Below are 13,948 nucleotides of genomic sequence, written 5' to 3'. Positions count from 1 at the left end.
TGTGCTGGTTCTTCCTTCTGAAGCCATGCTGATCTCCCACACAAGTCATTGGTAATGATGGGATTTTTATAGTCATGTCGTTGAAACATAGAATACGCCAAAGCTGATGTTCCTGTGTCAACCTTAATAGCATTTTGAATGCTACTTTTAAATTACTTGGTTATGTGTCTGTATGTTTGTCAGTGTTTAAAACAAGGGGAGCCATCTTGAAAAGAAAGTGGTGTAAGATTTAATCCAGCCAGTTTATCATGTCATTATTCAGGTAGTGATTACAATTGTCTCCTGCACGTTTATCTTTCCATGTTGGGAGTCGATAAATAATCGTCCTCTTAACATGAAAGTTGTTTAGAAAAAGAGGCTGCCAAATCTTAAAGTCCTTGGTGTCACATTTTTCCAAACCAATCCAATTCCAAAGGAAAGGACTTGTCATTCCAAAGGTATGGTGCTTTGTCTGTCAGCAGTTTTGACTTTACCTGAAGCAGTGTTACTTTATTTATCTTTGTCAGTGTGGCTTTACTCATATCTTCTTCATTCTTCTTTAGAAATAAAAGGCTGAATAATTAAAGTAATGAAAAACCTGTGTGTGGTGTCTTTTGGGGAGGTGGGTGTTTTGGGTTTTAATTGTTATAGAATCATGTTCACTGTTTTGGAATGAGTGGTGTCTCGATGTTGGTTGTACATTATAGCTAATATTTTGCCCATATTTAGTGCTGTTACTCCTTATGGTATTTATTAGCAGTGTTGATGACTGTATTTGCCCATGTGTAATCTTTTTGCAGAATGTTAAGGCCTTAATGGGAGTAGAAAAGACTAAAGGATTTTGCCAGATTGTGGTGTCTCCTAATTTCAGAGATGGAATATCCTATTTGATTCAGTCAGCTGGTCTAGGAGGGATGAAGCACAACACAGTCCTGATGGCGTGGCCACAGTCATGGAAGCAGACAGAAAATCGTTTCTCATGGAAAAATTTTGTTGGTATGTGTTTATTCATTTTCTCATATGCATTTGTAATACAATTATATAATTATTGTATTTGCTGTGTGGAGGAAATGTGATGCTGAATATCTGTTGGACAACTGAATATTTCCCCACATCTGATTTCATGTGGAGTTTGTTTTCTCAGCCCTCAGTTTCTTCAACCATGGCTTGTCTTGTTCTTCCGTGAAGCAGGTTAGTCACTAAACCTGGGATGTTACTCTTTTGCCTCAGCAGAATCTGGGAGGATTTAAGCTTTTGAATTTAAAACAAAAACAAAAGCTGTGAATGAAAACTAGAAGTTCTTGATCAAATGTCTTGCTTTCCCTTGCAGACACTGTACGAGAAACAACAGCAGCTCAGCAGGCACTGTTGGTGGCTAAAAACATTGACTTATTCCCAACAAATCAAGAACGTTTTACTGAAGGAAACATAGATGTGTGGTGGATTGTTCATGATGGTGGTATGCTGATGTTATTGCCTTTTCTCCTTCGACAGCACAAGGCAAGGACAACAGAAAATGGCTGTGATTTCATTTTCTAATGAAATACTCTTTCACCTTGATACTTATGCATGATAATAGCAATACTGTTATGAATTGTTATAATGTATCTTTTTGATAGGTTTGGAGAAAATGTAAAATGCGTATCTTCACTGTTGCTCAAATGGATGACAATAGCATTCAAATGAAGAAAGATCTTCAGATGTTCTTGTATCATCTTAGACTGAATGCTGAAGTGGAAGTTGTTGAAATGGTATGCTATTGCACATTTTTTTTAGGTGTAATTGAGACTAAACTCGGGAAAACGGATTTGATGTTTTTGAGACCAAGAGCTGTTAGCCCAAATATAAAAAAGGAAATATTGCAGTCCCACCAAGAACATGAAGTTTTTTAAAGCAACATTATCTTACCATGTCACAATGCTAGTGCACGTAGTAGTGAGTTTAATGGTTTTGTCAAGTACAGATAAACCATTTTGATGTGTTAACGCCTACTTTATTTATGAAGACTAGTCCATAGAGATAGTTCATTCAGGAAGGAAAAAATGGAAGGCTGAATGTACTTAATCTAATAATCCATGGCATCCAGCATGAGAGAGGATGAATATCTCTCCAACTGCTGCATGAATATCTCTCTGGAATAAGGAATCCTTAGGCCCCCATGAAAGTATGTCAGTTGTTTTTGGCACTGTCAGCCTCTTTGGCGCTGAACAGCAAGACAATATAGCTACAGATTCACCAGTCAATAGTGACAACATGAACTTTTTAACTTTATTCCCTTTCAAAATGCTGGTCATAAACTGCTGATGAGAAAGGACGAAAGTTGTAGTCTGTCTAGACCTGCTTTTTTTGACAACTAAGGAAAAGCTTGGTTTCCAGCACTCAAAGGTGACTAGCATAATGTCCAAAATAAGACCAAAAAAACCCACCCCAAAGCCTTTTAAACTCCTTCTGAAGTGAAATGAAGACAGGTCAACTGGTTCAAAACTTCTACAACCACCAGTTCCTGGAATGAACAAAACCTATTAAAAACACTTATCCTAATCATCTATAAAACCGTCCATCCATTAAGAATAGTTTAAATTACTTTTTTTCCAAAAGTGACTTATGAAAAATTTGGTTAGCATTTTGAACTAGGAAGTAGGATAAATCCTTGTATTTTATGTTTGGTTTGTTTAGAGTACTGTATTGTCCTGGTTCCGGCAAGGATGGGGTTAATTTCCAAGGAGCCGGCAGGGGAGGCACGTATTCCATACCACGTGACCCATGCCCCGCTATAAAAGGAGCTAGCCGGGGCGGGGGAGTCAGTCGCCACTCGGGGGCGGGTTGCGGCGGTGCGGGTTCGGTCGGTGCGCTTCGCGGCGGTACTGTAATCGCGTTCTTGTATTCCTATACCGGTGTTATTGTTTTTCTTTCTTTCTTTTCTTTCTTTTTTCCCTTTGTCTGTTCTGTTAAATTATAATATTTCAACCCACGAGTTTTGCCCTTTTCTGCTGATTTTTCCCACGGCTGTGGGAGTCGAGTGAGCGGCTGCGTGGTTCTCTGTTGCTGGCTGAGGCCAAACCACGACAGTCCTTTTTGGCGCCCAACGTGGGGCACGAAGGGTTGTAATAACGACAGATCTGACCAGAGCTTGTTAAAACAGATTTCTTATATGTATTTCTCCTATTAGTTAAATAGTTGCCGGTTACAATGTTGCTTCGTTTGTTTACATGGCTGTGTTATGTAAATTCTTATATGCTGTATGTACTCCCTGTGATGCTGTTTGTTATCTCAGGGAGAGGGATCAGGACTATAATTTTGCTGTCCTGTGCAATATCAGCTTATGATATGGCAACATCACTATTCAAGTGGCTTTGTTGGGGTTTCTATGTAGTATTGCTGTCCTGTCCATACCTTGGTTCCCATCTCTCAGAAGTTATCAATAATCACACCCAATCTATGGGAGAAACAGGGGGAGATACTTTCCCCAGCTCTTTTGCCTCCTTTTTCTCCTTTGGGCCAGGTATAACACCTCTTGAGAATTTTGAATATCCTTGGGATGCTCAAACCAGCGTGTTCCTATTGCTATGTCTCCTGAATGTTTTTCAATTTTTTTTTAGGGTAAAACAGCTGTTTAAGACTACCACTCAGGAATCTGTCCCAAGGCCAGATAGTCAGGGGTGGCATGGGATGTGGGAGAACATGGGCAGGTATCTAGAGAACTTCTCACCTCCAATGGTTTGGGACTTCACCCTTGAACAACTACAGGACCCTGATAAAGTAATAGAATATTTCAAAGGAAAATGCTGTGGCTATTCCAGAGAGGCACAACTTATGGCACTGTGTTGGGCCCTGGCCAGTATCTACCAAACACTGCTCAGTACTATGCAGGACCCTCAGGGGAAAGAGGGGAAAGCCAGACCAGCAGACAAGCTTACTCCAACTCCAGTGGTAGGCACTATGCCTACTCCAACTCTGGTGGCAGACAATGAGGCTACTCTAACTCCAGTGGCAGGCACTGTGGCTACTCAAACCCTGGTGACAGGCAATGCAGCCACTCAAACCCCAGTGGCAGGCTCTGCAGCTGAACCGGACAACCAACCTGTGCCAGTATCAGTTGCTCCTATACAGAAGAAGAAATACACCAAGAAATCAGTTTGCATAGTAAAGGATGATGATGAACCAGGGCCATCAAAGGAACAGGAGGAAGAGACAGAACCAGAGGTAATAACCCGATCCCTATCCCTGAGTGAGCTGCGAGATATGCGAAAAGATTTCAGTCGACTTCCTGGTGAGCACATTGTCACCTGGCTGCTCCGATGCTGGGATAACGGGGCCAGTAGCTTGGAATTAGAGGGCAGGGAAGCTAAGCAGCTGGGATCCTTGTCTAGGGAGGCAGGCATTGACAAGGCAATTGGGAAAAAGACACAAGCCCTCAGCCTCTGGAGGCGACTCCTGGCAGGTGTAAGGGAAAGGTATCCTTTCAGTGAAGATGTTGTATGTCGTCCAAGCAAGTGGACCACCATGGAAAAAGGTATCCAGTACCTAAGGGAATTAGCCGTACGAGAGATGATTTACTTTGACCCAGATAATGCGCAGTTACCCACAGATCCTGATGAAGTTCAGTGCACGAGGCCCATATGGCGGAAGTTTGTACGGAGCGCACCATCATCATATGCCAACTCCTTGGCAGTGATGGAATGGAGAGGTGAAGAGGGACCAACGGTGGATGAGGTGGCTGGACGACTCCGTCAATATGAAGAAAGCCTATCTTCCCCCCTCGTTTCAGCTGTGGAGAAACTGTCCCAGAAGGTCCAGCAACTTGAAGAGAGTATGTCCTACTCCCCACCTGTACAGGCCAGCATCTCAGCTATTAGGAGCAGGCGTTTCCCTACTCAAGAGGAAGAGTATAGGGGGTACACACAACGAGGCACCCTGTGGTTTTACCTGCGTGACCACGGAGAGGACATGAGGAGGTGGGATGGACAACCTACCTCAGCACTACGGACACGGGTACGTGAGCTGCAAGGAAGAACAAACACAAAAGGGGATCCCTCCAGAAAAAGTGCAGCTCCTGTTTCCAGCAGACAGTTCCCCAGACAGAATGGAAGGCCTGATCTAACCTCCGATCCTCTTGAAGGGACTTCCAAATCATTTTTGCAACAAGTGAGTAACGTATACTATGATCAGGATTAGAGGGGCCCTGCCTCCAGCCAGGTGGGGGAAAGGGACAACCGGGTTTATTGGACTGTGTGGATTCGATGGCCTGGCACATCTGAGCCACAGGAGTATAAGGCTCTGGTGGACACTGGTGCACAATGCACCTTAATACCATCAAATTACAGAGGAGCAGAACCCATTTGTATTTCTGGAGTGACAGGGGGATCACAAGAGTTGACTGTACTGGAAGCTGAAGTAAGCCTAACTGGAAATGAGTGGCAAAAGCATCCCATTGTGACTGGCCCAGAGGCTCCATGCATCCTTGGCATAGACTATCTCAGGAGAGGATACTTCAAGGACCCAAAAGGATATCGGTGGGCTTTTGGCATAGCTGCCTTGGAGACAGAAGAAATTGAACAGTTATCCACCTTGCCTGGTCTCTCAGAGGACCCCTCTGTGGTAGGGTTTTTGAGGGTCAAAGAACAACAGGTGCCGATTGCTACCACAACGGTGCATCGACGGCAATATCGTACTAACCGAGACTCTGTGATTCCCATCCATAAGTTGATTCCTCAACTAGAGACTCAAGGAGTGATTAGCAAGACTCGCTCACCCTTTAATAGTCCCATATGGCCAGTGCGAAAATCTAATGGAGAGTGGAGGCTAACAGTGGATTATCGTGGCCTGAATGAAGTCACACCACCGCTGAGCGCTGCTGTGCCAGACATGCTAGAGCTTCAATACGAACTGGAGTCGAAGGCAGCCAAGTGGTATGCAACGATTGATATCGCCAATGCATTCTTCTCAATCCCTTTGGCGGCAGAGTGCAGGCCACAGTTTGCTTTCACTTGGAAGGGCATCCAGTACACCTGGAATCGACTGCCCCAGGGGTGGAAACACAGCCCCACCATTTGTCATGGACTGATCCAGGCCACACTGGAACAGGGTGAAGCTCCAGAACATTTGCAGTACATTGATGACGTCATTGTATGGGGCGACACAGCAGAAGAAGTTTTTGAGAAAGGGAATAAAATAGTTCAAATCCTTCTGAAAGCTGGCTTTGCCATAAAACGAAGTAAGGTTAAGGGACCTGCACAGGAGATCCAATTTTTAGGAATAAAGTGGCAAGATGGACGCCGTCAGATCCCAATGGATGTGATCAATAAAATAGCAGCTATGTCCCCACCGACTAGTAAAAAGGAAACACAAGCTTTCTTAGGTGTTGTGGGTTTTTGGAGGATGCATATTCCAAATTACAGTCTGATTGTGAGCCCTCTATATCAAGTGACGCGGAAAAAGAATGATTTTAAGTGGGGTCCTGAGCAACGACAAGCTTTCGAACAAATTAAGCAGGAAATAGTTCATGCAGTAGCGCTGGGGCCAGTCAGGGCAGGACAAGACGTTAAAAATGTGCTCTACACTGCAGCCGGGGAGAATGGCCCTACCTGGAGCCTCTGGCAAAAAGCACCAGGGGAGACTCGAGGTCGACCCCTGGGGTTCTGGAGTCGGGGATACAGAGGATCCGAAGCCCGCTATACCCCAACAGAAAAGGAGATATTGGCAGCATACGAGGGGGTTTGAGCTGCTTCGGAGGTGGTTGGCACTGAAGCACAGCTCCTCTTAGCACCTTGACTGCCAGTGCTGGGCTGGATGTTCAAAGAAAGGATCCCTGCCACACATCATGCAACTGATGCTACGTGGAGTAAGTGGATTGCACTGATCACCCAGCGAACTCGAATGGGAAACCCCAGTCGTCCAGGCATACTGGAAGTAATCATGGACTGGCCAGAAGGCAAAGATTTCGGAATATCACTAGAGGAAGAGGTGACGCGTGCAGAAGAGGCCCCACCGTATAATGAACTGCCAGAAAATGAGAAGAAACATGCCCTGTTCACTGATGGGTCCTGCCGAATTGTGGGAAAGCATCGAAAGTGGAAGGCTGCTGTGTGGAATCCGACACGACGAGTTGCAGAAGCCACTGAAGGACAAGGTGAGTCGAGTCAGTTTGCAGAGGTAAAAGCCATCCAGCTGGCTTTGGACATTGCTGAGCGAGAGAAATGGCCGGTACTTTACCTCTATACTGATTCATGGATGGTGGCAAATGCTCTGTGGGGGTGGTTACAGCAGTGGAAGCAGAACAACTGACAGCGCAGAGGTAAGCCCATCTGGGCTGCTGAACTGTGGCAAGATATAGCTGCTCGGATTGAGAATCTGGTTGTGAAAGTACGTCATGTAGATGCCCACATCCCCAAGAATCGGGCCACTGAGGAACATCAAAACAACCAGCAGGTAGATCAGGCTGCTAAAATTGAAGTGGCTGAGGTGGATCTGGACTGGCAACATAAGGGTGAACTATTCATAGCTCGGTGGGCCCACGATGCCTCAGGCCATCAAGGAAGAGATGCAACATATAGATGGGCTCGTGACCGAGGGGTGGACTTGACCATGGACACTATTGCACAGGTTATCCACGAATATGAAACGTGTGCTGCCATTAAGCAAGCCAAGCGGTTAAAGCCTCTTTGGTACGGAGGACGATGGCTAAAATATAAATATGGGGAGGCCTGGCAGATTGATTATATCACACTCCCACAAACTCGCCAAGGCAAGCGCCACGTGCTCACAATGGTGGAAGCAACCACTGGATGGCTGGAAACATACCCTGTGCCCCATGCCACCGCCTGTAACACTATCCTGGGCCTTGAAAAGCAAATCCTATGGCGACATGGCACCCCAGAAAGAATTGAGTCGGACAACGGGACTCACTTCCGAAACAGCCTCATAGACACCTGGGCCAAAGAGCATGGCATTGAGTGGGTATATCACATTCCTTATCACGCACCAGCCTCGGGTAAGATAGAACGATATAATGGACTGCTAAAGACTACCCTGAGAGCCATGGGGGGTGGGACCTTCAAACATTGGGATACCCATTTAGCAAAAGCCACCTGGTTAGTTAACACTAGGGGATCTGCCAATCGAGCTGGCCCTGCCCAATCAAAACTTCCACGTACAGTAGAAGGGGATAAAGTCCCTGTAGTGCATATGAAGAATATGTTAGGAAAGACAGTCTGGGTTAGCCCTGCCTCAGGCAAAGGCAAACCCATCCGTGGGATTGCTTTTGCACAAGGACCCGGGTGCACTTGGTGGGTGATGCGAGAGGATGGGGAAGTCCGATGCGTACCTCATGGGGATTTGATTTTGGGTGAGAATAGCCAGTGAATAATTTTATGATGTAATAAGAATTGATCTCAGTATCTGGCGCCCAGCAATTTTCCTTGAGATCGACATCTTCAACCTGTGGACCATGGGCATGGACTGTATTGCATTCCCCAGTCACGAGCTTCAAATACAGCACCCACCAGTTCAGCACTACACATCATCTTATGTGCCCTGAGAGACTGTTCTCACTGCTGGAGCCTACCGTCATGGACTACGTGAGCTTAATGGACATTTTTAAGGGATGGCTCATAGACTATGGGAACTGAAAGATCTGGGCATGACATAGATGGTATGGAATAAGGGGTGGATAATGTCCTGGTTCCGGCAAGGATGGGGTTAATTTCCAAGGAGCCGGCAGGGGAGGCACGTATTCCATACCACGTGACCCATGCCCCGCTATAAAAGGAGCTAGCCGGGGCGGGGGAGTCAGTCGCCACTCGGGGGCGGGTTGCGGCGGTGCGGGTTCGGTCGGTGCGCTTCGCGGCGGTACTGTAATCGCGTTCTTGTATTCCTATACCGGTGTTATTGTTTTTCTTTCTTTCTTTTCTTTCTTTTTTCCCTTTGTCTGTTCTGTTAAATTATAATATTTCAACCCACGAGTTTTGCCCTTTTCTGCTGATTTTTCCCACGGCTGTGGGAGTCGAGTGAGCGGCTGCGTGGTTCTCTGTTGCTGGCTGAGGCCAAACCACGACATGTATATAAAAGACTAAAATGCTGTGGCACATGCAGGTGAAAGAAGGCAAACAGAGTGCTGTAAAAAAGGCACAGCCTTGGTTGAATTTCAAGCGGAAGATAGTATATGAAGCACAACTTATTCTTTTATTATATGGGTCTTATTTAACCCCCAAAATCTTCCAAAAGATAAGACACACTGAGTCAGCGACAACACAGATAGCTGCTGTAGACTTTTATGTTGTATTTTAGCTTTCAGCTGATGTAAGAATATATGCAGTTTCTTCATAAATGCTTTTGTTTGTGAACATTTCTCACTTGTAAAAGGACAATGTGTTATTTTGTGGCTCTAAACAATTTTTAAGGAAACAAGTGTGCACACGTGTTCAGAAGGCAGCAATGCAGACCCGGTTTAAATAAGTTCTTTCAACCCTTTCTCATTTCTGCAGCCCAGTTGGAACAGAACAATGGAAGTTCTGTCCCAAGCACCTCAAATTTAGATAAAAATTGTATTTATATTGGTGTAGTAGGATAGTTCATTGTGCAAGACTGCTGTTTGAAGATGAAGTTTTAAGACAGAAATCAACTATATGCATGGAATTGCTCTAATGCCATAAATTCATCCAGGACTGAATGAATGCAGGAATGAATGTGGTACACTGTGTAAACATTATTCTTCTAAGTAGTACTTTTCTTCTGATGTTTCTAATGCCAATCTCTTTTGCAGTTTGAAAATGATATTTCTGCATTCACATATGAGAAGACACTTATGATGGAACAGCGATCTCAGATGCTAAAACAGATGCAGCTATCAAAGAATGAAAGGGAGAGAGAGGTACAGACTTTGGCTTGGCAATACGTTCTGTGAAAAATCTGAAAGTAGTATTTCTTGGCCGGGGCTTCTAGTCAGTTTATAAACTAGTCAAAAGCTTTTAAAACTGCTTTCTATGTTAGTTTCTCTACAGCAGGTTTCACTTGCAAGATTAAAATACTGTGGAAAAAAAATTTAAGTCTTTTCTTATTTGAATAGATATTTAGAGTTTTCCTGTTCTGGCTCAGATTAGTGCAAGTATTTACCAGCAGAACGTTTGAGCATCAGTGTGGAATATATTCAGAGCATTTTCAAACTTGACATATATTGGTAGCTAAGGATCATGATTATTGAACCAGGATGATTAGCTTTGCTTGTGATTTGGTGGTCTTCAATTCACACTGACTATTTTTTTAGTTTTTGCATTATTTTGAATGTTTTATGTGTCAAATAATTGTTGTTTCTGGAGCCAAAATTAGGCTGACTAACCTATAAACCTGTGATATCCAGATGGGAATGCTATGTTTGTTGCTCCCCTACCCTTACTAGTCCCTGGTGGTGTTTTGCACATTGCAGTGACAAGATTCGTGCAGCTGTATTTTCATGAATATTTTTAACTTCTAAATCTCTTTCTTTTTTCTTTTGGTTTCTACCCCCTCATTTGCTTTTGTTAACTATGCCATTATTATCAACAATTCTTAGTGATGTAAAAGGAATTAAATGCTCCCTCCCATGCCAAGTAAGATACTGCTCTCATTCATAAAATAACTAGAATTTTTTTCATGTGACTTTTTTTTCTGTCTAGTGATAATTGTGACTCATTTAATGCCTAAGCCTTCTCAGTGTTAATTGTACAAGTCCATGCAGTTGTTTTTTTTTTATTCTCTCCTTATTTATTCTTTTTTCCATTTCACAGGATGTTTTTTAAGGTTCCTAAAGATGCCTTGTATTGCTACAAAAATGTGCTGCTGTAAATCCTCTTATCTGTGTCACATTAGTTTTCTTTTGACCTGAGCCTGCCTAACATCCTTTCAGTAAAAAACAAGCTCTCTTGTACTCCTTACTCAGTGTTTCTATTTTTTTCTCATTTCTTTATTGAACACTAGTATTTTTCCAGTGGAGTTTGAGTGATTAATCAATCTACAGTAGGTTTTTAAGGATTTAACTTACTCATGAATGCTTTACAAGTTGCCCAAGCACATAAGGCTTTGTAGTCTATAACATGTAAGTTGTAGTGGAGACAAAAGAATTCTTTCTCAGCTCCTTGAGTTGGATGGAATCTACGCTACTTCAGTGTTGTTTGCCTGAAAGTCTTTCATTTCTTTCTTCTATTCTCTCTCCTCCTTCCCCCATGTATTGTTTTTTTTTTTTTAATTACTCACTTTTATCTGAATGTAACCGTCACCGTTATAGCTTCAGTTTATTCCTTCAGATCAGGCAGGGTAAAATCTGAGGTGTTCAAAATACCATTGAATTTATTTCACAGTCTGAAATAAAATCCTTTAATTCCAAGAACATCTAGTGCTTATTTCCTGCCTTGTCCAAGAATAAAAGCCATCTTCATCTGTTATTTCTGATTAGGCTATCTTAATTTATCCTGTTCTTTTGTATTTTCATCAGAAAACGTTGTTTAGTTATGCCTTCGCTTCCTCTGGAGCTACAAGTTGAGTATAAGCACTCAGTGGGCCAGGCCCTTTTGTAATCTGATTATCTTCTCTGAAATGACCTGAATCATCCCCTCCAGTTATATGATGATGTCCAAACATTTCTCACTAGTATCACTAGCTCAAATTATCATTTTTGTTGTTTTCATTGTCTCCAGACATTCAAATACAACCCTGACATTCCAGCTTTGAAAGGTGCTTGTAGTTGGTTGCGTTTTTTTCTTCCTGTTACCACCAAGATTAGTATTTTAACCTCACTTTTGTGCTTGTACCTCTTAAAACGAGGTTGAAACCTTCACAAAGAGGAGAACTTGTTTTTGTATGGCATTCTTCTGCTGTTCCCCTCATAGGCATGCTGTTATCCCTGATGAATCACCTTCACCTTCCCACCTTCTGACTTTTTTTTTTTTAATGGAAATTTATTTGATCTTGCCCCTGGGTTTTCTTGTGGAACTGGGGCATGGGGACTCATTGGATTTTAATTTCCTTTTTTGAGAAACTTGGTTGATTTGCTTCTATTCAAGTGTAAATATAATACATGCCTGCAAAGCTGAGATTTGCAGACTTAGCTACAACTGCCAAGTGTTTATTTTACTTTGACAATAGTGCTGCAAAGATGAAAGAAAATGTAGAGCCTCGTTTGCTTCCTTCTCTGGCTGGTCCTGACTAATGACTGTTGGGTGAGACAGTGATATTGTTAGAGCTGTGGGAAGGCAGTCATCCATTCCACCACTATTTTGTGTTGGGTTGCGAAGCACAAGTGCTGTTGTGCAGATTGCTGCTGCTAGGTAAGATTGGCAGAAACGTGGGTGCATGTAGGTGAGGAGCACAATTATAGTTTCTGAATCACTGGGAAATAAGTTGGTGTTTAGAGTTGGAAAGCAGCTTTCTCATCTGCTTAATTTTTTTTTCATACTTTTGATTGTAAGTGAATAAAATCAATTCATCTGAATCATCACATATATGAAGGGACTCCCACAAACACGTGAATATTTGAGGTTCCCATATAGACTAAAGGATTCAATTGACTTCGTGTTTTCACAAATCTCTGTAAAGATAATTCATAACTACTGCTAAATATTTCAAAAAGAGCCCCATAGTATATATAAACAAATGGCATATTTGTGAAAACAAACCAAGTTTATAACAAGCTATGATACAAATCTGCTTTTGCGGTCTGTGCATTTTTATAAGTGTGTGCTATTGGTCCAGAATTTCTCTTGGCCTCACTGTGTTTCTAAAGGTGGTGAACTTTCTTCCATTGAAGATGAACTCATCTTGCAGTTGTTAGTTTGAAACTGTAGTTCATTGGATACTGCTGTATGGCATGTGTAGTATCTGCATGTATTTGTTAGCTTTTTCCATTCTCATGATAGAACTGTATTCACAGTAACTTCTGATTCATAGTCTTGACTTGTGATTTAGTCTTCTGGGACGATATGAAGACCATCAAACAAATAAATATTTATGTGAACCTCAGACTTGAACTCTAGGATTGGGAATCCTGAAGGATAGGGACTAGGGAAATAATTTAGGAAAAATACAGAAGGTCTTAGGCATTTAAAACCAGCTGCAATTACAGTTTGTGAACCACTAGGGAAATCGCTGTTCACAGGTAGGAAGTAGTTTTCTCATCTGCTTTGATTTTATGCATGCTTTTGATTGACCTGAATGAAATTAATTCTTATGAATCATTGTATATATGGAGGGAAATGACCATCACTAACATGTGAATAATTGAGGTTTCCAAGTGGAACAGGAGCTTCAATTCATGTTTTAAAGAAGTCTTTGAAGAGAGACTTTTAAAAACAAACAAAAAGAAAACCAAACAACCTTCCCCCATAACAACAAACCACTAAAGCGATCGTACACACACACACACAAAAAAAAAACCCAAGCACCCCAAAACCAGAACACCCCAAAACACAAAAACAATCCTCCCCCCATACCAATTCAGTTAGGATTTTAAGATTCTAAAGTACTGTATTTGTGTTGCTTTTGACAGAAATACAGAAGCCAATGGGCAAAGTGTTATGAGGGGAAGTAAGTAGATAATGTGTTAAATATTTCTTCCTTCTCTCCTCAAGAAGACCAAGGGGAATGGGAAATGAAAAACAGGGAAATGTGTATGCGTGTGGGAACAACAATACTGGTTTCTTAAAGTTCTGATTTGAGTTTCTGCTATTATAAAGGAAGAGAAGGCCCCTTCAGGGGGAATTGGAACTAGATGATATTTAATTTAAGGTCCCTTCCAACCTAAACCATTCTATGGTTAGATTGATTTACTTTTGTTATGTAATATGGATTATTTATGCATGCAAGTCCAATGGAATATAGTTAGCCTTCAGCTGGTCCAATGTTGTCTTACTGGGATCATTAGAGTCAGGCTGGTAGATCAGCTAAAGGCATGTGAAATGGACAGTGATTATGATAGTATCTGAGAAAATAGCAATGTAATTGA

The 13,948-nt window shown here is 42.4% G+C and overlaps 1 protein-coding gene across 1 annotated transcript in view; it reads left to right on the top strand.

Annotated features, from left to right (window-relative positions):
• Nucleotides 1-13,948, top strand: part of LOC309669258 (solute carrier family 12 member 7-like) — a gene marked incomplete at its 5' end in the record, with an annotated part of 76,723 nt that overhangs the window by 56,766 nt on the left and 6,009 nt on the right. Inside the window, 4 exons of the mRNA XM_082479863.1 lie at nt 780-975; nt 1,310-1,479; nt 1,599-1,730; nt 9,740-9,847. Coding sequence (XP_082335989.1) covers nt 780-975; nt 1,310-1,479; nt 1,599-1,730; nt 9,740-9,847 — 606 coding nt within the window. The remainder of the gene's footprint in view (nt 1-779; nt 976-1,309; nt 1,480-1,598; nt 1,731-9,739; nt 9,848-13,948) is intronic.

The sequence above is a fragment of the Vanellus vanellus genome (assembly GCF_965231255.1).
Source record: "Vanellus vanellus genome assembly, chromosome: 2".
NCBI lineage: Eukaryota > Metazoa > Chordata > Aves > Charadriiformes > Charadriidae > Vanellus > Vanellus vanellus.
This window is presented reverse-complemented; position numbering and strand designations above follow the sequence as displayed.